General features: G+C 42.2%; 1 protein-coding gene across 6 annotated transcripts; it reads left to right on the top strand.

The window, feature by feature from the left end:
- Positions 1-14: 14 nt before the first annotated feature.
- Positions 15-25,220, top strand: pcm1 (pericentriolar material 1). 6 transcript variants are annotated; one of them, XM_033969774.2, is made up of 40 exons: positions 15-207; positions 1,076-1,178; positions 1,287-1,535; positions 2,488-2,811; positions 3,791-3,961; positions 4,141-4,260; positions 4,578-4,764; positions 8,423-8,532; positions 8,633-8,903; positions 9,167-9,308; positions 9,486-9,686; positions 9,802-9,962; positions 10,165-10,376; positions 10,509-10,636; positions 10,721-10,850; positions 10,950-11,138; positions 11,212-11,387; positions 11,460-11,645; positions 11,761-12,016; positions 12,343-12,488; positions 12,565-12,761; positions 13,260-13,443; positions 14,032-14,342; positions 15,501-15,659; positions 15,831-15,887; positions 16,026-16,198; positions 16,767-16,889; positions 18,361-18,484; positions 19,273-19,437; positions 19,862-19,959; positions 20,231-20,365; positions 21,257-21,466; positions 22,151-22,210; positions 22,305-22,449; positions 22,535-22,683; positions 23,083-23,152; positions 23,230-23,432; positions 24,013-24,105; positions 24,228-24,351; positions 24,734-25,220. In XM_033969774.2, the coding sequence occupies exons 2-40, from the start codon at positions 1,089-1,091 to the stop codon at positions 24,751-24,753; spliced, it is 6,249 nt and encodes a 2,082-aa protein (XP_033825665.1). In that variant the 5' UTR covers positions 15-207; positions 1,076-1,088; the 3' UTR covers positions 24,754-25,220. The 6 variants fall into 6 exon arrangements, with proteins under 6 accessions (XP_033825665.1, XP_055088515.1, XP_055088478.1 ...); XM_055232540.1 differs by having other exon boundaries at positions 2,485-2,811; positions 22,305-22,431; XM_055232503.1 differs by having other exon boundaries at positions 2,485-2,811; positions 23,086-23,152.
- The last annotated feature ends 174 nt before the right edge of the window (positions 25,221-25,394 follow it).

The following is a 25,394-nucleotide window of genomic DNA, read 5'->3' as shown; positions in this document are numbered from 1 at the left end:
AGCGCCATGGAATGTGTCGCGGCGGTGACTGGTACAACAGGCAACGCTAGTTCATGTGAAGATCTGATCTGCAGCAATTTGGCACAGCAAGTGGCTATATTTTCAACTATGTGGCTCCAGTATAGATAGAAATAAAACGTGCCGGTAGTTAGTTTAACGGCTACACGGAATTGTTCAACCAGGCAACCAACATTAGCGGAGGTTCAGGTAACTTATGCCATCACAACTTGCATGAACGAACGCTACCACAAAACAAAACCAACTGACCAATTGAATGTCTAGCTAGCTGGTTGCGATGATCGTTTTTGCCATTTTCAATTCATTTAGTAAAGCCAAATAGAATTGTTTTAGTGATTGGGCATGACGTTAGCTAACAGGAAAGACATTTGTTATTTTCAACTGTGTCGAGACTGTTAAAGTTAGCGTCTGATGAGCTGAAAGCTAACTTGAGTAGCATTGGTAAGCTAACGTTACTTCAACAAGCTCTGCTGATAACTTTGCACTGCTCTGCGTATTAATATATTTGTTTCCTACTTTTGAAAGAGAATTACACTGGAACGCTTTTGTTGACTGCAACATTGATTTATTTGATCCAACGATCTAATGTTGTAATAAATGTTCTGTCAAATCACTGTTTCTAATCTCAGTTTTAAAACATGTCATTTCCCCTTTAATTTGGGCATAATTTGACTGTACAGATTGTAAACGAGGCATCACATCATTGTTTTTTCCCCGGGAAACTGAGCGGGCTTCCACAGTAGTCCAGTGACAGACAGCTAATAACGTTAATGACCAATGAAGAGATGTAACATTACAGTGTGACAAGATTACAGTTGCCATAAAAGTGTCACTGTGAGATACTGAATTGGGCATCGTGGGAAAACAGTAACTGCAAAAGGTTTTTGGTTGGGATTCTATTCCCGGAATAGATTCTGATTCTATTCACAGAAATGGTATTGCCCCACATAACACAACCTTGTTAAATAATAACGCTGCCCACATTCATTATAATTTAAATGGAAAACAGATTGTGATGTTTTATTTTATATTTTTGAATTTCATGTTTACATTGCAGTAAGTTTTAAAGAATGGCGACAGGAGAATCTTTTAATGGCAGCACTGACGAACTGCACAACTGGACTGTAACAAATGGCAGTTTGGAATGCCTCAACAACATGGTTAGTAGACCAGCTCCCCAGAGTATCAAATACACTTCTCAATTACTTTTTTGAGCTCAGATTTTGCAATATTCAACCAAAATAAATGTTTTTTTCCTTCTCTTTAAGGATTGGGGTGTCCAGCAAAAAAAGGCTAACCGTTCCTCAGAGAAAAACAAGAAAAAGCTTTCTGCCACTGTGGTAGAGAGCCGCTTGACCAATGATATTTCACCAGAGTCGACTCCTGGAGCTGGACGCAGGAGAACCCGCACTCCTCATTCCTTTCCACACATCAAATACACTACACAAATGTCAGTTCCAGACCAGGCAGAACTAGACAAGCTGCGACAGAGGATTAATTTCACCGACCTGGATGAGGTATTTCATCATGCTAAACTCTCACACATTGTATAAAGGTATAGAGTAAAGAACACAAAAGTGCAAAAATGGTACACTTTTATCTGATTTGCAGGGTTTTGACAATGTTCTTATTATAAATTGTATATTGTCATCATTGTACATACATATTGACTTGTATTATGAAAGCTAAAACCCCAGTACATAACTTTTTAGCCAAAAAAACAGGGAAGTTAAAGCATGTTGCCCCCCCCCCCCCCATTTTTGTTGCTTGCTCTGATATTAAGTTGATCCAAATTGCCTCATCAGACGAACATGTCAAACAGCAGCTCTGCAGCACCCATTCATACAAATATACATGGTTTGATGGGTTTTTTTCCCCCCAAATCCAAGCACTTTTACCGTCACCACGGACTGCATAGGTTGGCCCGAGACCGTGTTCACACTGTTCTCAACCCACTCTAGAGTGTGAGTTGAGCTGCTCTGTGACCTCCTGTTTCAAGCGCTCTCGAATTGGGCTTTTAACGTGATCCAGAATGCAACTGTTGCGTTTTGTTGTGGTGTGATACTCACACTCATACTGTTGTGGTCACCACCTTTGAAGCAGCACAGGTGAGACCAGAATTTGAGCCCCTCACATTATTTTTAACTATACAGAATACTTGCATCCACCGGACTGGAGATGCAATGCAAACATAATAAACGAAGAATTTAATTCTGTCAACTGGACAAAAAGTCATTAATGGATGTTTTGTCCAGTTGACAGTATTTCATTTTTTGTTTACTATGGAAAAAAAACAAGCATGACTTGACTATAGTCTTCCACAGTATGGCATGGTTTTAATTTTATATTTCCATGGAATCATGCGGGTGATGTGCCATCTCCAAAAACTTACACAGTGTTGCTTTAATTGTTTAATTGCAAACACTTCATAATAAAAATGGTCTTTGTTTTTTTGTTTTTTTTCAGCAGCGAAGTGTTGGCAGTGACTCTCAGGGTCGTGTGACAGCCGCCAACAATCAGCGGCAGTTAGCCTGTGAAAACAAGAAACCCTATAACTTCTTACCACTGCACGTTAACACCAACAAAAAGGAGCTGCTCCCACCCTCCTCCTCTGCCCCAGCCACCCCAGCCATCACCAAGGAAACCAAGAAACAGACTCTGGGACATAGGGATACTCTGGCCCTTTTGCTCCCGACTAAAGACACACCACGACCCAGGCGTAGAAGCTCAGAGCGAGATACGTTATTACAAAGGGATTATGAAAGAGAGGCACCCAGAATTGACCGCAGCCAGGTTGGTATCTTGTTTCAGCTAAATATTCCATCATGATATTACTGTTATTTGATTGTAATATGAAGCAGTTTTGTGGGCACCTTGCTTATTTAAAAGTGCACTATGTAACTTTCTTTTCTTCTTCTTCTCCATGGATCTTATTGCTTTTTCAGAAATGTTCCACAGTATGGCATTACGTTATGTATCTTAGATTTATTTAATTACATTTACTTCATTGATCCAAAATATTATTATATTATTATTATTGTGAGTGGGGTACGTCTCCATAGATCTGACCTGTAACCTGGCCTGGTGGAGTTATCTGCCTGTTTTGATAAATATTATATAAAGTATATATAATATACTTGGACCCCCAAGAAAAAAGTTACACAGTACACCTTTTAAAGTAGAGTGCAATTTTGGTTTTCAGATGTCACTGTCCAAAAATAAAAATGCTTGTGACAAAAAAATAATCATTATTTAATCAAAAGGTTTCACTTATCCTGCCATTGGAAAACAATAATAATGTTATTTTGGATATAATAATGTGCCCCCGGGAGGAGGTCCCGGGGCAGACCCAGAACATGCTGGAGGGACTATGTTCTGGGAACATCTTGGGTTCCCACCAGAGGAGCTGGATAAAGCATACGGGGTGAGGGAAGTCTGCTTAGACTGCTGTCCCTGCAAACCTGATAATGGACGGATGGATGGATAATAAATAACATTCTGCAAATTATCAAAATTCAAACTATTAAATGACTGCAAAATACAGGTGTATAATGTGTAGTGTATTCTACTGCATTCCACTACTCTGTGGAATGAAAAGTAGGATAAAGAGAGGGAGAGCCGGTGCACTGTATATAGGCCAATTTATAAATATGCTACCCTTGGTACTGGGTGAGTTTTCTGCCCTTCTTTAGACCAGTTAGAGCTGCAGTCACATCTGCCTGATCACCCTCAGTGTGTTTTACACTAACTGAATGTTTTCGTATGGCTTCAGGTGGTGAGTAAACTGGTCCAGATCCGAGAGGGTATCAGTAAGGCTAACTCCATGTTGGATGACCTGGTAAAGAAGAATGATGTCCCAGCTAATGTGGAGCGGCTCTCTCTTCTCATTGAAGACCTTAAAGAGCAGGAGAGGTCCTATCTACGCTTTCTACAGAAGATGCTGGTCAGTCTTTTTTAAAATATTCAAATGTAAAAGTACATTTTAGAAAAGATGTATAACTGTAAAACTAGGGCATGGCATGTATCATCACAACCGTCATACGTTTTTAATGTGTAGGCAGTAAGTCATCCAAATGAAATTGCACTAATTTACCTGTTGATTTTTGTGTATTTTGTGTGAAGGCCCGGGAGACGGATGATGATGAGGTGGGGACCCTGGATTCTGCTGTGGGTTCAGGTTCTTTGGCAGAGAGCACCTCTCTAAATATCGAAGTACGATCTACAGATGGTTCCAATGTCATGGTGCGTATGACCCCCACATTACAATCTTTTGAAGCAGCCTGTTACAGAATTGTCTTATATGCTTTTGCTTTAGTGTTGTTAATCTATTACATAAACAAATGTTTCCTTTAATTAACCTAGTATTATTGATGGCCATGATGGCCAAGATCAATTGTGGTATGGGGTTGCAGGTGCAAATTGACATGTTTGTGGAAATACAGCTCCTTCATGTTCATGTTTTAGTATTATCACTATTAAACAAATGAAGAACAAAATTCAAACTTCTTCATAATGTTCAGCATTTTTTTCTTTTATTCATGTAGCTGTGGATTTTGCAGGGTGCTAGGTCAGAGGCGGTGCCAGCTGACCAGAAGGAAGAGCTGGAGAACTTGCGTAAGCAGCATGAACTGCTGAAGAAGATGCTGGAGCAGCAGGAGCAACTCCGGGTCCTGCAGGGTCGGCAGGAAGCTCTGATGGCAATGCAGCACAGTGCAGAGCAAGCACTGGCTGTCATCGAGGACACTGGTGAGATATACACTACACTGTTGTGGTGTATATAGTACAATTTACATCACTGTCAGTATTTCACTATCAATATTGATATATGTATATGAGTGTATATATATATATATATATATATATAATATATATATATATCCATCCATCCATCCATCCATCCATCCATTTTCTTCCGCTTATCCGGGGCCGGGTCGCGGGGGCAGCAGTCTAAGCAGGGACTCCCAGACTTCCCTCACCCCGGACACGTCCTCCAGCTCCTCCGGTGGGACCCCAAGGCGTTCCCAGGCCAGCCGAGAGACATAGTCCCTCCAGCGTGTCCTGGGTCTTCCCCGGGGCCTCCTCCCGGTGGGACATGCCCAGAACACCTCCCTAGGGAGGCGTCCAGGAGGCATCCTGAGCAGATGCCCGAGCCACCTCAGCTGGTTCCTCTCAACGTGTAGGAGCAGCGGCTCTACTCCGAGCTCCTCCCGTGTGACCGAGCTCCTCACCCTATCCCTAAGGGTGCGCCCGGCCACTCTGCGGAGGAAGCCCATTTCAGCCGCTTGTATCCGCGATCTTGTCCTTTCGGTCATTACCCAAAGCTCATGACCATAGGTGAGGGTAGGAACGTAGATTGACCGGTAAATCGAGAGCTTCGCCTTCCGGCTCAGCTCCTTCTTTACCACAACGGACCGATACAGCGACCGCATCACTGCAGACGCTGCACCGATCCGCCTGTCAATCTCACGCTCCATCCTTCCCTCACTCGTGAACAAGACCCCGAGATACTTGAACTCCTCCACTTGGGGCAGAGACTCACCACCCACCCGGAGAGAGCAAACCACCTTTTTCCGGTCGAGATCCATGGCCTCGGATTTGGAGGAGCTGATTCTCATCCCAGCCGCTTCACACTCGGCTGCAAACCGCCCCAGTGCCTGCTGCAGGTCCTGGCTCGAAGAAGCCATCAGGACAACATCATCTGCAAACAGCAGAGATGAAATCCTGTGGTTCCCAAACCAGGCCCCCTCCGGCCCCTGACTGCGCCTAGAAATTCTGTCCATAAATATAATGAACAGAACCGGTGACAAAGGGCAGCCCTGGCGGAGGTCCAACATGCACTGGGAAACAGGTCTGACTTACTGCCGGCAATGCGAACACAGCTCCTGCTCCGGTCATACAGGGACCGGACAGCCCTTAGCAAAGAGCCCCGGACCCCATACTCCCAGAGCACCCCCCAAAGGACACCACGAGGGACACGGTCGAATGCCTTCTCCAGATCCACAAAACACATGTGGACTGGTTGGGCATACTCCCATGAGCCCTCGAGGACCCGATGGAGAGTATAGAGCTGGTCCAGTGTTCCACGACCAGGACGAAAACCACACTGCTCTTCCTGAATCCGAGGTTCGACTATCGGTCGGATTCTCCTCTCCAGCACCCTGGAATAGACCTTACCGGGAAGGCTGAGGAGTGTGATTCCCCTGTAATTGGAACACACCCTCCGGTCCCCCTTTTTATACAGAGGGACCACCACCCCGGTCTGCCATTCCACAGGTACTGTCCCCGACCGCCACGCGATGTTGCAGAGACGTGTCAGCCAAGACAGTCCCACAACATCCAGAGACTTGAGGTACTCAGGACGGATCTCATCCACCCCCGGAGCCTTGCCACCGAGGAGCTTGCCAACCACCTCAGTGACTTCAGCCAGGGTGATGGACGAGTCCGCCTCTGGGTCCCCAGTTTCTGCTTCCTCCTCGGAAGACGTGACAGTGGGATTGAGGAGATCCTCAAAGTATTCCTTCCACCGCCCGACAACATCCCCAGTCGAGGTCAGCAGCTCTCCACCCGCACTGTAAACAGTGTTGGTGAAGCACTGCTTTCCCCTCCTGAGGCGTCGGACGGTTTGCCAGAATCTCTTTGAGGCCGTCCGATAGTCCTCCTCCATGGCCTCCCCGAACTCCTCCCAACCCCGAGTTTTTGCCTCTGTGACTGCCCGAGCCGCGGCACGCTTGGGCCTGCCGGTACTCATCAGCTGCCTCAGGAGTCCCACGAGCCAACAAGGCTCGATAGGACTCCTTCTTCAGCTTGACGGCATCCCTTACTTCCGGTGTCCACCACCGGGTTCGGGGATTGCCGCCGCGACAAGCACCACAGACCTTACGACCACAGCTACGAGCAGCCGCATCAACAATAGAGGTGGAGAACATGGCCCACTCGGAGTCCATGTCTCCAACCTCCCCCGGGATCAGGGAGAAGCTCTCCCGGAGGCGGGAGTTGAAGACCCCCCTGACAGAGGGCTCCGCCAGACGTTCCCAGCAGACCCTCACAATACGCTTGGGCCTGCCAGGTCTGTCCGGCTTCCTCCTCCGCCAGCGGATCCAACTCACCACCAGGTGGTGATCAGTTGACAGCTCAGCCCCTCTCTTCACCCGAGTGTCCAAGACACGCGGGTGGGAGGTCAGATGACACGACAACAAAGTCGATCATCGACCTCCGACCTAGAGTGTCCTGGTGCCATGTGCACCGATGGACACCCTTGTGCTCGAACATGGTGTTTGTTATGGACAAGCTGTGACTAGCACAGAAGTCCAATAACAAAACACCGCTCGGGTTCAGATCGGGGAGGCCGTTCCTCCCAATCACGCCCCTCCAAGTGTCACTGTCGTTACCCACATGGGCGTTGAAGTCCCCCAGGAGAACAACGGAGTCCCCGGTTGGTGCACTGTCTAGTACCCCTCCCAGGGACTCCAAGAAGGCCGGGTACTCTGCACTGCTGTTTGGCCCGTAGGCCGACACAACAGTGAGAGACCTGTCCCCGACCCGAAGGCGCAGGGACGCGACCCTCTCGTTCACCGGAGTGAACCCCAACACGCAGCGGCTGAGCTGTGGGGCAATGAGCAAGCCCACACCAGCTCGCCGCCACTCCCCGCGGGCAACGCCAGAGAAATGGAGAGTCCAACCCCTCTCAAGAAGATGGGTTCCAGAGCCCAAGCTGTGCGTGGAGGTGAGGCCGACTATATCTAGCCGGTAACGCTCAACCTCCCGCACAAGCCCAGGCTTCTTCCCCCCCAGCGAGGTGACATTCCATGTCCCCAGAGCTAGTCTCCATGTCCGGAGATCCGGTCGTCGAGGTCCCCGCCTTCGACTGCTACCCGGATCTCTCCGCACCCGCCCCTCATGGCTCCTCCCGCAGGTGGTGGGTCCACGGGAGGACGGCCCCACGTCGTTTCTTCGGGCTGGGCCCGACCGGGCCCCGTGGGGAAAGGCCCGGCCACCAGGCGCTCGCTGCCGAGCACCCACCCCAGGCCTGGCTCCAGGGTGGGGCCCCGGTAACGCCAGTCCGGGCGACGTAAACTGCCTTGTTGTATTTTTCTTCATGAAGGGCTTCTGAACCGCTCTTAGTCAGACCCGTCTCCGAGGACCTGTTTGCCATGGGTGACCCTACCAGGGGCATGAAGCCCCCGACAACATAGCTCCCAGGATCATTCGGGTGCTCAAACCCCTCCACCACGTTAAGGTGGCGGTTCGGGGAGGGGTATATATATATATATATATATATATATATATATAGACACACACACTCACAGCCTGACCAAAAAAAAGTCGCCCGATGAATCCTGGCATTGTCATCTTGGAATATACCTCTCTCATCTCTGTCAATTGATTTTGTTTGTTTGTTCTATAGTTGTAACTGAAACCACTGGCAGTGTCTCCGGAATAAGCATTACTTCAGAACTAAATGACGAGTTGAATGACTTGATTCAGCGTTTCCACAACCAGCTAAAGGACTCACGGGTACAGTGTATAAAGCAGTTAGTCTACAATGAAATATATATATAAAAATATATAGGATTTAAATACTTCTGTATATAAAAACTGCTTTGTTTTTGTTCAGTCCAAAGCAGTACCAGACAATCGTCGTCAAGCAGAGAGCCTGTCCTTATCTAGAGAGGTGAGCTGGTCGCGCTCCCCTCAGGCTGCAGGCCCACCTCACAGACCCCTCCTTCACTCTGGGTCTGGGCCCCACTCCGGTCTGGAAGCGGGAGCCACTGCAGCCTGTGCCAAACTTACAAAGCTCCAAGAACTGCAAGACAAGAAACAAACTATGGACAAGATCCTACAGGAACTGCACTCCCTCAGAGATCAGACACTTAACAATAGCTCCTGTAAGAAAATAATAATTGTATGTAAAACAAGTTATTTAACTAAATGCCACCAAGGTACATCATAATACAACATTATAATATTATACTTAACTATAACACAATTTGTGTCTATGGCACTGGACATTCATCTTGATTTCTATTTCTCATATAAATATAACACAAATGCAAATAAAAGCATTTGTTGATATAGATTACATTTCATTCTTTTAGGTATACTTTTTTAATAATCAGCATAACTGAATTCCTACTTTTGTTTGATTCAGGTCGGGGATTATCGTCTCAGTGCTTGGCAGGATCTCCAGACTGTGCCTCTGCTTTATGTTCTAATGGGGCTTCAGCTTCAACTTCATTCCATCCAACGCTCACCCAACACCAAGACGGCTCGAATTCAACAGACAAGCTCAGGTACAAAGCATCACGTAGGTTTTGAATAGGCAGCTATCAGTTTACAGCCAACTGGTGTAAACATCCTGCTAGTCCTTGTGTAGTCCCACCTGTTAGATCTTGTGTTTTCTATTGGTAGACTAGAGGCAGTTGATGTAATTATTTTCAATACGTTTTTTTTCCTTTTTGCTGTCACAGGAAGCTAAAGGAGGTGCACAAGCGGTTGAATGAGTTACGGGAGCTGGTTCAGTACTATGAGCAGACGTCCGACATGATGGTGGATGCAGTCAACGTGAAAGAAGATGATGATGAAGAGGAGGATGAGACTGAGGATGGATCCATGTTAGACACCATGTTTGACTCTGAGCAGGAGAACCGCCAGCCTGTCACAAACATAAGGTACAGTGCATTTACATAGAGCTAAGGGTTAAATTACAGAGGAAAGGATCAAATTACTCGCCCGCAGAATGATTATGTAAGTAGTATTTGATGTTCCATGTGATGATCCATGTAGAAATCCTCAGCGTGGAGGTAACTGGTCAGACCTGAACAGCCTGACCAACAGCCACAGTCTGAGGAGTGCAAACAACCGCGACGGGAGGCTGAACACAGAATGTGAGATCAACAACCGGTCAGCAGCTAACCTGCGCTGCCTCAACATCCCATCTGCTATAGGTATGCTACTAAGCAAGTTTGTTTGAAGTAATGTTAAAAATAATACGGGCAATCAAATAGAATTTGAAATGAGAAATGTACCATAATGAGGTTGATGAATCTGCTCATAAACAGGCTAAATAATAATAAATAATACACTCATAGTCTGTAAATCTCTAAATAATATAGGAAACCATAATACTAAACCTTTTTTTGTTTTCAGCTTGCCAGTACAACAGAGACAGCTCATTCAACCACATAAAGGATGAAGATGATGAGGATGGTCTTGAAGAAGGAGCACAGGCTGCTGGAGGAGAGAGCGAGGCCTCAGGGTCCAGTCGCAGGAGCAGTCTGGGCAATGATGGAGTTTTTGCTGAACACCAAACAGCCAAACAGAAACTGCGGCAGCTACAAGAGCTGGTGGCCATGGTCCAGGTGAGAAAAATCACCAGTAGAAATTAGATTAAGTCCCCACCATATTTATTTGTAATTTATCATGATTTATTTGGTTTTTCATATGTTGTTTTCTTGAAAAACTAAACTCCAACTTATTTTTGTCGCCTTCAGAGTGATGACACAGACGGGACGACAGCGAATGAGGATGAGACGTTACATCAGCAGCCCAACAACACCAGGTCCACTGGGTCTGGAGCCAAACAGAATCCCAGAGACATGGTTCTGTCCAGTCAAGCCAGGTACTGTGGCCTACATATAGGGTCACACTTTGTATAGTATACTCATTCTGTACACTCTTCTGACTGATGCTCTTGATCACACAGAGAGAAACTATACGAGGAGAAGCTGCGTCAGCAAAAAGAGGAGCTGAAGCAGCTCCATGAGGAGCGCCAGAGGCTAATGGAAATCCAGGGCAAAATTCAGGATCTGCAGTGGGCCTGCCCTGATCTACAGGTATGCTTGTGGTTCCTCCTTTTTCTTCTGTTTTTTGCATATCTACATTTTAAAATGCTTTGATGATGAGTGTTTTATTAAATTGGCTTGTATTTTCAGTCATCTTTGTCTAGCACTGCAAGTCAGCTGGGCACAGCGAATCAGCAGGGCCTTCTAAGAAAAGCTCCAATTGCTGTATCCACTCCTGCTGCTGTACAGGTATCTCCATGTTCTGGAACCAAAAGCAATTCTTCTGGACTCAAACCCACTTCTCAAGAAGCAGCGACATCCTCAGTCACTGACAATGAGGTGAATAAGCTCAGTCACACAAATCTACAGTAGAAATGTAGGCCATTGTTTCACATGCATAAAATCCTTGTAGCTCTGGTCTGAGATGCGGCGACACCAGATCCTGCGAGAGGAGCTGAGGCAGCGCAGGAAACATCTGGAGTGTCTAATGGCCGAACACCAGAGACGCAGTGGCAACAGTGACTCCACACACAGGACTGAGGAACAGGATGACATCACCACCACATTGCCCATCAGCAGAGACGAGAGGTAGCACTTTTGGAGAGTGGTAAAGTATCTATGCACATGAAATATAAAATGTAACAATTTTTTCTACCTCAGAACAATGGCAACTTGGGGTTCAACTCCCTGCAACCTTGATGATGATGAGGCGGATGGTTATCACGGGATGGATGCAGAGGAGGAAGAGGAACATGAAGGTTCTACAGAGAGCAGCTCAGATGATGACTTTCACATCTACTCCAACAGAAACCAGCGCTCCTACAGCAACAGGAACAATCAAGGGTGGTCAGTGGCACTGCAGTATATAAGCAATTATTTTAATACTGTGTGCAGTATTATATTTTCTTTTACTTTGTTCTATGTACATTTGGATAATTTTAAAATACTGTTTTTCTTCTAGCAACCTGAAACCTCCCTCAAACTTCTCAAATGGAGCTAATGGACATTCTTTTAACTCTAAAGCCAACACTGAACAGAGCAGAAACCTGAATGAGTCCTCAGGCCAGCAGAGCACAAGGCGTCAGGAGAACCTACGCTGGGCCTCAGACCTGTCATTCGCTGAGGGCTCCTGTCACTGGCAGGAGCAGGTCAGCCAGCTGCAGAGACAGCTGGACTTCAGCACCAGTATGTGCCAGACTCTCCTGCAGGACCAGCAGGTAGGTTTACATCACAGATTCATTATCTCACTTTTCTATTTTCAGAAATGTTAGGGTTTACTGTTAATGCAGAAAAAAAACCCAAACAAATGCCCTGTGAAAAAAAAAAAAAAATCCTAATTTGTAAAATCTTAATTATTATAGGCTGTTTTTGGAAACTGCACTGTTGCTGTGACTATTCTGACATAATAAATGTGCCTGGCCTTTATGTACCACTTGCACAGTGATCTTTGGAAACTTACCTTAAAAAGTGACTTTATGTTGCAATGCCTCAACTAATCATGTGCATTGATACATGTTTTCTTATCTTTCGTTTCCCCATGCAGACTCTGTCCTACATGCTGCAGACTTTGCTGACTGGGCAGTACAGTGTTCTGCCCAACAATGTGTCCTCACCACAAGTGCATCTGATCATGCACCAACTCAACCAGTGCTACACCCAGCTGGCATGGCAGCAGACCAATGTGCAACGGTCAGAAGCTTAACTGGAATATCTTTATAATAGAATACATATTAATTCTCACTATACATTTTTTTGTGCTTCTCAGGTTAAAACAAGTTCTAAACGATCTTCTGCACCAGCAAATGCAAGTGACCTCATCGACAGCGGGCTGGCAGACTCAGAAGCATGGTTCATCTCAGGATTCCTGCTCAGTCTCTCCTGGGGTCTTTCCTCCTTTCTCCTCGAGCCTTCCACCTCCAACCAACAATATGCCAGCAGCTGCGCTGTCACCATTCGCTCCTGGTATGACATACATTTTTAATGTTTAAGGGAATGGGTTTTAGTGGGGTAACAGTATTCAATTCTTTGGTATGGAAAAAAATTTAAATTTGATGCAGTACGGTTTCAAAATTGGACTATAACTTCTATTACAACCCAAAATTTGATTATTTAAAGGTACACTATCCAACTTTACCGGAGGAGGATACATCACCTGCTTGTATTTTTATTTCTCAACAATTACCTCCATTAACCTCTCCATGGGGTCAAGCAGGTGGCGTACCATTCATGAGATGACTTCCAACATGATACAAATAATCCAATCCAACTTTAAACACTTTAAAAACAACACATTCACCAAAGTGCTTTATACAAATGCAGGACATTAAAACAAGACAAAAAACTGTTAAAAAATAAAAAAAATTAAAAATTGCCTTATAGAAACTTGAATTACTTTTTTTAAATTAATTTCAATGCCAGTAATAGTAGCACAATACTAATATGCCTCTCTTTATTCCACAGGTTTTAACTTGTACCCTCTGTTCCCTCCTTCGTCCATGAGTGATTTTCCTCAGGGTGCTACAGGACACCAGAGTTCTGAGCACCAGAAGACCCTCATAGACCCCAACATGTCAATGAAGACGGAGTACATGAATTTCCCCCCATCAGTGCAGCGGCCCACACTCAACACCTCCACTGACAGAGGGTAACATAGGATCCATGATGTTTTATTTATTTATTTATTTTTGTGTTTTTCTATTTAAGGTTTTAAAATTGAATATAATTTACTGTGCACATTCAAGTATCACATGTATACAAAATAAGCGTGGGGCAGTATGGCAAACATTTTCTTTTCTTTTTTTTTTCTTGGAGCCAGATTATTACAATTTCTGTACACTTCCTATTTTTCTGTTATCTTTAAGAGGTATACAATGTCATCTACTACTTCAGAAAGTACACACAATGCTGTAACTGGTTAAATTCAGCTCTCACTAAGAGGCTAACCAAAAGGAGAGGTTGATGGTGTCTGTCGAGTAGACAGCTGGGAGAAACGGTGAATCACAATATTATGGTATCCCCAAAATAGCTTATCACCACAGGAACAAGATCTCAGTAAAATTTTTACCACCCAGCTTTAATTCGGAACTTTAGTGTAGAGGTCTAAACTACAGGTTTGGCAAATTAGATCCTCCAAGAAACACTGTGATTATTTGATTTGCTAATTGTGACTCTTCTAATTGTGATTTTATATTAATTTAAAATATAAATATACATTTTGTGTGATCTCCTCCAGGGCATCTGGTTGGCTGAACACGTCATTCACGAACAACTGCGTCCAGCGTCACTCTCCCAAACCAGAGCCCTCAGAGTCTCCCGTGTCCTCCCCCATCCCTGTCCACCGCCACCCCCACCCTCAGGACTTCGACCGGGCGTCACAGGAGAGCTTCAGCAGCATGCCCGACCCCACCGACCTAACCACTGTCACAAAGACTTTTAAAACGGGACGAAAGGCATGTGCACAAGCTAACCTGGCCTCCAGAAGCAAGACGCCCAATCAGAAGAGGTGCCGCAGAAGGAACAAAGTGCACAACAAGAACAGTGAAGGTAAAGGTTGTTAACTGGACAACATTTTTTCTAAGTTGCTTTTGTATTGTGTGTATTTATTTGACAGGGACAGTGCACATTAATGAACATTTCTGTAAATGCACCAGATTGGGCCACAGCACAAATTTTCATCTGTAGTATGTTACATTGGCTTTGCTTTCATGCACACACACTGAATATTTTTAATATTATTTATATGACATACAAACTGCAAAATCTTATTTGAGTAATTAGAGACCATGATCAGAAATAAACCAGATGGTTTTGCATTTTACACGTCCTTTTAATAATATTATAAATTATGATTTTGAGTGCATACGTAACCGCAGCCATTGTCACTCTGAGCAAAGACAGGTTAACTCTATGTACCTTCAAAATGATTTACAACTATTTACTTATGCAGTCACATGCAGACATGTTAACAAACATTCAGAGCATAGAACATGACAGAGCCCATAGACAGACATGAATTGGAGACAAGACATCATAAAACATTTGTAGTGTCAGTGTGAACAGTGCTGGTTCTCAATTCACTTAAAAAAAAAAAGAGTCTTAAAGATATTGTAACATGTTGCTTCTCCAATGGTAAGGGGGATAGAATTCCACTGAGGTGCTACAGTAACAGAAGAAGCACATCGGGACGATCATCTGTCTCAGAGTGAAATATTCAGTCCCCTCTAACTGCCCCCCTAGTGAACCAGTTTGTTGATGATTTTATGGTAACGAATTGTGTAAGTAATCATGTTTTTCCAGTTCAGGAGTTTTCCAGCTATCTGTTTTTGTCTGTACTGTTTATACCCAGTACCACCTTAAAAAATTGGGCTCTTGACATTGAAGGATGAGTCAAATGCAGAGGACACAATGTTCCTGCTGGCACAATAAAGTGTACCTTAATCTTAAGAAACATGCAATCCAGGAGTAAAATAGCACTTAACCATGCCATAGTTCTAAATGAGGACTTATGTAAAAGACAAAAGATGTCTCTATTTAAACAAAGGCTACAACTGCCTAGGTACCACCAAAAACTGTATCTTCATACCTCAGTTTGGGATATGTAAATCACTGCTGCAATTTTACTGAAGATTTAAATAGATTTCAGATGAACCAATGATGATTCGGCAGCATGAACACAATCTGGCAATATTTGTTTACTTTCAGGTCAAGACAGTGACAGTGCCAGCAGCAGTGCCCCCGCTGTCCAACAGAGGTCTGTCCTGTCCCGACAGAAGATCCACAATCAAAGTCTGCTGGAGAAATTGACCCAGGAGAAACTTGACAGCAAAACTAAGCAAAACAAACCCAATGACCTTTCATCAGGTACACGCACCTTCCTCTGTCCATCCAACCTTGTCCATGCTAAGTTGTTCTTATGTTCTGCTTCTAATGTTTGTCTGTTTGTTTACACCATATTTATATTTTTATGTTTATTTCCTTCTTATTTAGCTTGATTTGATTTGCTTTTTTTAATGATTTGTCCCCTGCTCACAGCCTATGCTTGGAGAACCCCCTTCCTCTCTAACAGAATTGCATGCACAGAAGCACCAGGTAAACCCACCCCAGCATGATATTTATTTCCCAACCATATATTTTTAATCTCTCAACCATTTTACATAATTTTCTGCATGGATACAAGTTTATAATGAATTAAAAATGAGTAACACATTAATACATTTTGTGTGCTAGATGCTAGCAGTGACTTCTCCCTGTTCGAGGCGCTAAGAGAGACCATTTACTCAGAGGTGGCTACTCTGATCTCTCAGAATGAGTCCAGACCGCACTTCCTCATCGAGCTGTTCCACGAGCTGCAGCTGCTCAACACTGACTACTTACGACAGAGGGCGCTCTTCTCTCTACAGGTGAGACTTGTACAAAATTGCCATAAAAGATTTGTGGGATTCTAGAATGTTTAGTTTTCATAGTTACTTAAATACATTTGTTTATATTTCCAAACTTAAGTCGCAAAATAGTTGGAAATCTTTAAAACGTTTTAATTCAAACTGTGGTTAAATATTTGATTTACAGTATAATTAACTACGCTATTACACAATATGTTTGTGTGGTAGCTACTGTTGCTGGGTATATTCGTATCTGGAGTTCATAATCATAGTAAAAAAGCAGCTAAAGTTGATACTGTATAATATACTAATTGTAACAAATTACATCTTAAGCTAAGACAACTGAAGTATGTATATGTGTATGTGTATGTGTATGTGTATGTGTGTATATATATATATATATAGTCACAATGACCTGAACAAAGAAACTGCTCTAGCAGCGTATTCCATAATTTTGTGCCTCTGCAATGTATAGGGCAAGATCTTGCCAAATTGTCAATCTCCTTTAGTTAATTCTTTGGTACTATACCATGTTCCTACAATGCAGTTTTAGTTATAGTGTTTTGTCATGTCCTTTTTTCTTGTATAGGACATAGTGACCCGACACCTGACGGAGAAAAGTGCAGTGGAGCCTGTCCTTGGTCCTGTGGTGTGGACTGCTGGCTCCCAGTCTGAGCTCACTCCGAGTGAAAGTGTGGCCACCAGTGACGCTGTAAGACATCTCTGTAGGGCTTTGCAATTGATCAAATTTTTATAAATATCAATATTTATTCTTCTTAATAAAAGCAAGTGGTTTGGATCAGTGGATAGACTTGAATGGATAAAATTTGACTATGTCCATGTTTTAAATCAGTGGTCCCCAACCTTTTTTGCACCACGGACCGGAATAATGTAGGTCTTATTTTCACGGACCGGCCTTCTACGCGTGGCAGATATATATGGCAAAAAAGTGCATAAAAAATACAACTCACCAAACTGCTGCATCAGTGGGAGCCCTGCACTTGTTTCTTCTTTCCTTCTTGCTCACGTTTGTTTCTTTCAAAAAACTCTAAATCTTATCTTTTAATCTGAAGTGCTTCCATGTGCTGAAGGAGTTTGGAATGTTTCATTGCCTAATTTGCTTTTCCCGCATATTACACAGAGCGGACTCTGCGTGTGAGAGTCACCTCTAGCAACAAACCCATATTTTAAGTAGGACTCTTGGTATTGTCTGTTAAATTTAGCTTTCTTTTTCTTGGAGGTCGTAGTCTCCTCTTCTGGCTCCTCAGTTGTAATTTTCCCCTTTATTAAAAAGCTCTCCAAAGACTTTTGTTTTGGCTCATTTTCACTCGTTGGTGGCTCTACTTTTAGGCGATGTGTCTGTGTTATATGTGATACGTCATCGTGGAGGACAAGAGCAGATCTAGCGCCGATATAATATACTTGCCAGTACATCAAATAGATTTCTGTGGCGATTTCCTTTCAGGATTTTCATTATATATCTACGGACAAGCTTATTAGCGCGTCATGAGGGACGGGTGAAAGTTACGTCGAAGAAGATGCAGTCGCTGATAAATTATGTACTGTTTTTGTGCGGCCCGGTAGCAAATGCGTAACGGACTGGTACCGGTCCTCGGCCAGGTGGTTGTGGACCACTGTTTTAAATGAGAATTATTATTTTGTTTATGTTCAAGAAATTAATACTATATAGACGGAGACTTGCACATCCAAGACTGTTGGGCCTCCAAGCTGGGTCTCAGAAGATCTGCTTTATCTCTCAGGAAATTAATACTGAAAGCCATTTGTTTTAATACGATAAAATAAAATTGAAAATCATGAAATGATGGGGGAAAAAAATGCTGAATAATTTTTTGTCATGTTACATACTTCACTCCTAGCACTCACTTTTCATCCATAAGCGCTGCTCTTTTATTCTCCAGTTTCAATTACTCTTCCCTCCACTCCATTGTTTTTCAATTAGCTAAAAATTACCCTATATAGTATCGCTTTCTCTTGTGCCAGATGAGACAAGAGTGCTTTGTTCAACAAGTCCCCAGGGTTATGCTAACTGGGATCAAGCCTTTTGTTTGTCAGAATAACGCTTTTGTTCTTCAGTGATGAATGCTCGAGTCTACACTTTTATGTTTTGCAAGAGTTTTTCTGTACTTAAGGTTTCATTGTACCACATTTTTTCTGCATTTCAGGAGGTGGTCGAGAAGAATTTGCGGTTGGCACAGAACAGGAAGAGGGAAGACGCAGGGTCAGTGGGCAATGATAGTGTCATGTCCACTTTGTCAAACCTGGAGCCCTTTGCCAATGATGACCTAGGTATATTAGCTACTGACACATGTAGCATCATCTGTAACACTTCTGGTAGTTGAACAAAAAGATATACATACACACTACTATATCCAGTACTGGACATTTTTATGCAGATGCCAAAATGCCAGGAAAACGAAGCAAAAATATATCTGTTGGAATCCCCTTCCCTGTGCTAGCAGCTGTATCTAGCACCTTACGTGTACTAGCATCTTTTTCATACATTATTTTAAGGTCCAACTCAAAATACCAATAGTCTAGTATCCAAAAGTACTGTAAAAGCCCAAATATTGCATAATGCAACCTTAGTTTAACCTTATTGCCTTGCATTACCTAACCTAGCCATTAGTGTTATGTCTTTGTCTATTCATAAGGCATAAGGTTTCTTTCCTGATTTGAAGGATTTTGGCAATGGTCCTCTGTTGTCATACCAATAATACAATATAAAATTTAAAAAAAAATCATACTTATTTTAAAATAGGAATATCCTCACAAAATCCATCAAATCGGAAAGGAATAAATTGTCTGAAACCCATGGTTTATGTTGTCATTTTATGTTGGCATTGCTGCTTTATTCCTTTTATCGGTCCACACAATTGCCTCCTCTAGCATCAATTCCAAACCCATATCTTACTGAACCAAGCTGTACTGTGCTTTTTCTTACACTGTTGGAGCCAGTTGAGCTGTAATAATTTGAACCTATTCACAAAACAATGGACCCTACAGTGTAACTCAATGCTGCTGACATTAACCTGTTGCTTCCCCGCTTGTTGTTTGCTCTTCTGCTGCTCCGATAGGCAACACTGTGATTCATTTAGACAAGGCTCTGGCCAGGATTAGGGAGTATGAGCGCATGAAGCTTAAGGCTGAGTTTAACCCCTGCCACGGCACCGCTGCAACTGTAGAGGGCGCTGACACTTCACACATTGAACAACACCTCACTCACCCTGCTGAAGTGGAAGGTACAGTGTCACAATAACAAAACATGCTTAGTTTGAAGTGCATATGACAGGTTATACTACAGTTTTCCCTAAAATGTAGTAAACATGATTGTATTTAAGAATTTAACAAAAAATCTTGCATTGACCAATATAGTGACATTTCTAATTTTGTCCTGGTGGGATATGGGCAGCAGATGTGCCATACTTATAACTGCAAAGTTCAGATGATTTACACAAATGTTATGATTTATCAAATACCAATGGAGGACAATACCTGAATCCTGCAACAAAAAAAAAACCTTTTCTTCAAGAATTGATCAATTTAAAAAAAAACATAAAAACCTGTCTTATGGATTTCAAGTTACAAAAGTGTCAATCTTTTTTCCTGGCTCATGTGTTTGTGCTGTTGTTTCTTAAGTAACCAGATTGTATCTTGTGTGTACAGGAGCTGCAGCTGCTGTGCTCAACTGTCCACAGATTGACACTCAGCCATTAGACCGTCAAATCAAAGCTATCATGACAGAAGTGATCCCCTTCCTCAAGGTAAGAACACATTGACAAGATCTCTTAATTAAATAGTTTTAAAACTGAAGGAAATATTTCCACCACCTAGGTAACAGCATTGTACTAGCAGTGGATAGACTCAGTCAACTTCTTCTGGATGAGAAAAATTACAAAGTCAAACATTTTCATTTAGTTTGTTTCTTACTTTTGAAGGTTTTTTTTACAGTTTTACAGCTCCTTGCACACCTATTGTCCATTTCCCTTTTCCTGTCTATTCCATAAATAATGCCTTGTGTGTCTTCTTTCTCAGGAGAACATGGACGAGGTGTGCTCTGTGCAGCTGCTGACCTCTGTGCGACGTATGGTTCTCACACTCACCCAGCAGAACCAGGAGAGCATGGAGTTTGTGAGCTTCTTCCACCGCCAGCTTGGAGGGCTTCTGCAGGTCAGAGGTCACAGGCTTAATCAACATTGGTGGATAGTTAAAACTTAAGGAGACATAGTACAAATTGGACTCTAATGCTCTCCTCCCTCTTCCATCTATGTGTGCAAATAATGTCTTGTATGCACAAGATATTTTTTAGGGGCTTTTTTAACCCTATTCTAAGCTACTATATACCATTTAATAGTCCATTATTTATACTTACCTGAATTAGTGTGTTTTCTTTCATAAATCTGATGGTTGCGTCCATATATTTACCCGATACTTTGGAAAACCTTTTTCTTCCTGCTTGTATTTTAGTATTTTTAACCACAATAAGAGGCTGGGACCCTCAGATTTTTTCTTGTTTTTTTTTTTTTTTTTGTCCATCTAATAAAAGGGAACTCTGGAGCTCCTGGGCTTGTGAAACATAAATGGAAAGCTGTAACCCAGCTATTTTCTGAGGTGAATCTGGATCAGTTTCTACTCCTAACCCACAAAAATGCTTGTAATATTAATTGTGCCTAGACTTTTTTTTTTTTTTTACCTAATTACAAGTTCCTTAATCATATTTTGAGTAAAATATGCTTCAGCTTTGAAATGGGATTTGTCAAGACCCAACAAATAATCAATCTACTGTCTATCGAACCATCCTTATATGTACCGTAAAAAATCTAAATGGAATTTGAAATCTGATTTTCTTTTCCTTCACAAAAAGAACAGCCATTTGTTTGTTCTTCAAAGGGTTCAGAAACAGATTCGGTTTGAATTGGGAGTCATTTTAGTCAAGTGTTTTTGGGAGAATATGTCCTCATTGTATTAAAGTACTGGTACTCTTATTTGATGTTTTTTGGCTACTCTGTCCTATATATATGTTAATAAATCACACCATTAAATCTGGTTCCCTTGTCCCAGGACTCTCTGAATAAATTTGTGGGGCGAACACTGAAGGAGTGTGGAGAGGACCTCCTGGTGGAGATCTCTGAGGTCCTCTTCAATGAGCTGGCCTTCTTCAAACTCATGCAGAACCTGGACAGCAGCAGCAGCAGCAGCACAGGCCCTGCAGCCAAACACAAGAACAGGAGGAGAGAGGAGCATGCTAACAAAGACAAACATGGTTCCAAGGTCAGACCCACAAGCACAATACTGTCAACATCCCAGTAGCACAGTGCCATTTTTGAGTTTTTGAGTGAGTGATGAAAGTAAAGCCATTTGCAAAGGGCTTGTACCTGATTTTTTTGTTCTTTTAGTTTAGGAAAATGGCCTTTGTCAAAAAATATTGTGGAAAAAATTTATGTTGCCAATCAGATGCGCTGAGAACTGTAAGAGAAATTAAATAATTTATTCCCCACTTACATTTCTCAGTTTAACATTGTCTCAAAGGAGCCATATTTACACCATTATTTTCCCCTGGCATACCATTGTCTAAATTATGCTGCTTCATAGTCTCACTACATTTACTATATAACCTTCTCTTCTGGCTCCTCTGTAGGAATAGTGAGGGAGGCTTGAACACTCAAAGATCGTATTATGTTCGCTTTTGAGATCATACTATGTTCTTGGACAAGGTCAAAACTTCTACAACAAGAACTACTGGGAATCAACCTCAGGGTTGAACATCAGAGTGAGAGAAGGCACTGTATGCAATTCTGGACCTGAGTTAGGAACATGGCTCTTAGTTAGCACTGCCCTTTCAGTCCCCTCTCTCACCCTCATGTTGAGCCCTTACAAACAAGCAACTGCCTTATTGGATTTTTTTTTTATTTATTTATTTTTTTGCAACTCTAACAATTTTTTTTTTTTTTTAAGGAAAATGCAACTGTTGGTCCGGATAAACCAGGTGCTCTGGACTACTCTGATGAAGACAAGGTAGCCCATGTTTTTAATAATGATAAAATAAAGATGTCCCAGTGATGCTGCCACTTTAATATAACATGATATTGTTTTTGCTATTGTGTGACAGGACTATGACGAGGCTGAGCAGGAAGGAAAGTCCATTGTACACAATATACAGGAGAGGTACCTCCAAACTCAACTCAACAACAACATCAGGAGCAGTGAGGCTTCAGAGGCCGAGGAGGAGAGAGCGGGTATGCCTCTGTCCATCAGTAAGCACCATTTATAAGCATTTACTAAATCTAATCATTGTACTGTACATATTAAGGTCAATGTATTTTTAATGTGTTGGTAAAGGTCTTTCTAAAGCAGAGACCCAGGCCCTGACAAATTACGGCAGTGGTGAGGATGAGAACGATGAGGAGGAAGTGGAGGAGTTTGAGGCTGGACCAGTAGATGTACAGACCTCACTACAGGTCACTGCTGCTGGACACACAGATCCAGAGGTCAGTCCAGACAAGCACATAACATGCCAAGACCTAATGTACATACTTGAAATAATAGTGACCAGGGCTAACTAATTTTCAGTTTTTGCCGATATAGAGAGTTGAACCTATTGCTGTAATAATCATTCTCTATAATGAAGTGAATCGTGCACAAATGATTTAATCTGGGATTCATAGAACTGTAATTACATTTGTAACTTTTGTTTTATGGAAAGTTTTTTTAGAATGTAATTGTTGTACAATATTTTAATGTATCACTGAATCTACCCACTTGATTTTGCCACAAATTTTGAAAGGCCAACTGTTGTGAAGAAGCCTACAAATACAAATTAAAAAACTCTTTTTAGTCATTATTTTGTTTTTGAAGAAGAACGTTTTATTATTATTGATATTTTTCAGAAGATGACCACAACTGAAACACTAGACTCCAAAGCTGAGCAGAACCCGTCGAACCTGGAGCAAGAAGATGGTGAGCAGCTGTTCTTTCTTTGTGATTACATAATAACATTGGTGTCATTGTTTCAGTCCTATTTTTTTCTTTTTTAGCTTCAGCTCATGGTGTCTCTCCAGTGGAGTCCAGTGAGGAGGTCGTTCCAGAGGAGGACCCAGCCCGAGAGGAGGGAAGTAAATCAGACATGGCCACTGCGTCAGAAGAAAACAACCCAGCTGATCACAGCCAGAATGTCCTCAAAGGCCCCACCAGCTCCAGTAGTCCTGATACAGACTCCCCTGTCATGATCAATGTGGATGTGAGTGCAACTAGGACCTGGTCTGAAAGGATTGGCTTCGCACTGTTGATAATTACATGGTTACCTGTTGAGCTATACTTTAGTAAATAGAATATTTCTTTAATATTACTGTGTGGTCTATTCTGATAAAAATCAAAACAAAAGTTTTTCAAAAAAGTATCAATACTTGTTAAATTGAATGTCTTGTTACAATATAAATTTCATTTTAATTTATTTATTTATTGACAACCATTGTACTAAAAAACTGTGTATGGTTAATGACTGTAATTTTTGGGCTTGTCCCTTTTACTAAAGAAGTTTCATATTGATATGTATGATAATGTGAGATTTTTTCCTATTCGCATGCTGTGTATTGCCTTAATATATCAAATTCCTAACAAAAATATCTGGCCCAAAATTTGTCTCTTCATAATGAATGGCAATAGAGGACTTTGGATGAATGATTACACTTAGAAAGGAGAGCATTAGAAGGACAATTACAGGATCATAAATGTATCTAGAATAATATTTATAAACTGAGAAGAAAAGGAAACCATATGGATGCAGTGAAAGAACATAATCACTTTATTCTTTGTAACAGGAGGTGGGCAGTGGCAATACTAGTCAGAAATCTGATGAAGACGACTTTGTGAAGGTGGACGATTTGCCACTGCAGCTCACCGTCATGTGTGAAGTATGGACTTGTTTGTCCCTCATAGCCAAAATGACAATGGATTTTTAACGAGTGAATTAAGCAACTAAACTCTGTCTTTGTTTGTGTGTCTCTGTGTGTCTCTGTGTGTGTCTGTGTGACAGGAGGAACTTCAGAAGAGGATAGTAGAGGAGCAGCAGAATAACAACTTGTCTGCAGAGATCCTGAATGGGAACACAGAGGGTCTGAGCGGGCTGGTGGGCAGCGATCACGCTCTGAAAGAACCCGGTACACATTTATTTTATTACTGAAAAACAAGCTATTCTCTTGAATTAGTTGCAATTCAATAAAACTATTCTAATCTGTACAAATAACTTATATCTTTGGGCCGTACAGTCTTTGTTATCTTAAAGGTACACTTTGTAACACCTGCATTTATTCAATTACACTGTAATTCTTTTATTGCTTAAAAATACCTTGAAATGCATTGTGAGTGGGGACACCGCCCTTCGAGACAACTGTTGTTGTGATTTTGGGCGTTACAAAAATAAATGAACCTCTTCATAGACCTGGCCTGTAACCTGGTGGTGTACACTCCTCCAGAAAAGTTACATAGTGCACTTTTTTTTTTTGTACTATGGATATGCTAAGTATTTTCTTTGTTTTCCAGAAGCTGCCCCCGATGTGTGAGAAATCCACTTACAACAGTTTCTGAGTTTCATGAACACTACTTATCCCTTCAATATGATTTGATTCTTGTTGATTGTAGTTAAACAACGGTGTGTACATTGATCTCATGTTTTAGCACAACCTTGGTTCGGTTAATTTCTGAATGTAATCTCTGCTGCTCATTTGTCACACCTCTTTTTTACAATAATTTTCCTGACTTTCCTTTGTTCCGTCCTGGGTTCTGGGATCACTTTTTTTTTTGTTCATATGTTCCATGTTTTCTGCCTTGCCTTACTGCTGTACAGACCACCTCTGCATCGAACTTTAGAGATGACTGTAGAATAGACACTTAGTCAACATAAGCTCTTCACATGTTTTTATATATCAGAGTTGAGCCTTCGTTCATACACTGTTAGGTTCTGTTAGTTTCCATGTAATTAAGTAATTAAATTCTAATGAATTTTAAATAAACTGTCAAATCTTTAAAATCTTGATGTTGTTATTGCTTTGTAACAATGAATAGCTGAACCAATATAGACCATGGTTTAAAGGAACTGTAGTCTGTGCTCTTTAGTTTTAACACAGGTACTACAATCACAACTGAACCAGTGCCTAAACCTGCAGATAGAGGACACATACAAGTGTTTCTCATTCTGTGTATG

The sequence above is a fragment of the Periophthalmus magnuspinnatus genome, chromosome 1 (genome assembly GCF_009829125.3).
Source record: "Periophthalmus magnuspinnatus isolate fPerMag1 chromosome 1, fPerMag1.2.pri, whole genome shotgun sequence".
Lineage (NCBI taxonomy): Eukaryota > Metazoa > Chordata > Actinopteri > Gobiiformes > Gobiidae > Periophthalmus > Periophthalmus magnuspinnatus.
This window is presented reverse-complemented; position numbering and strand designations above follow the sequence as displayed.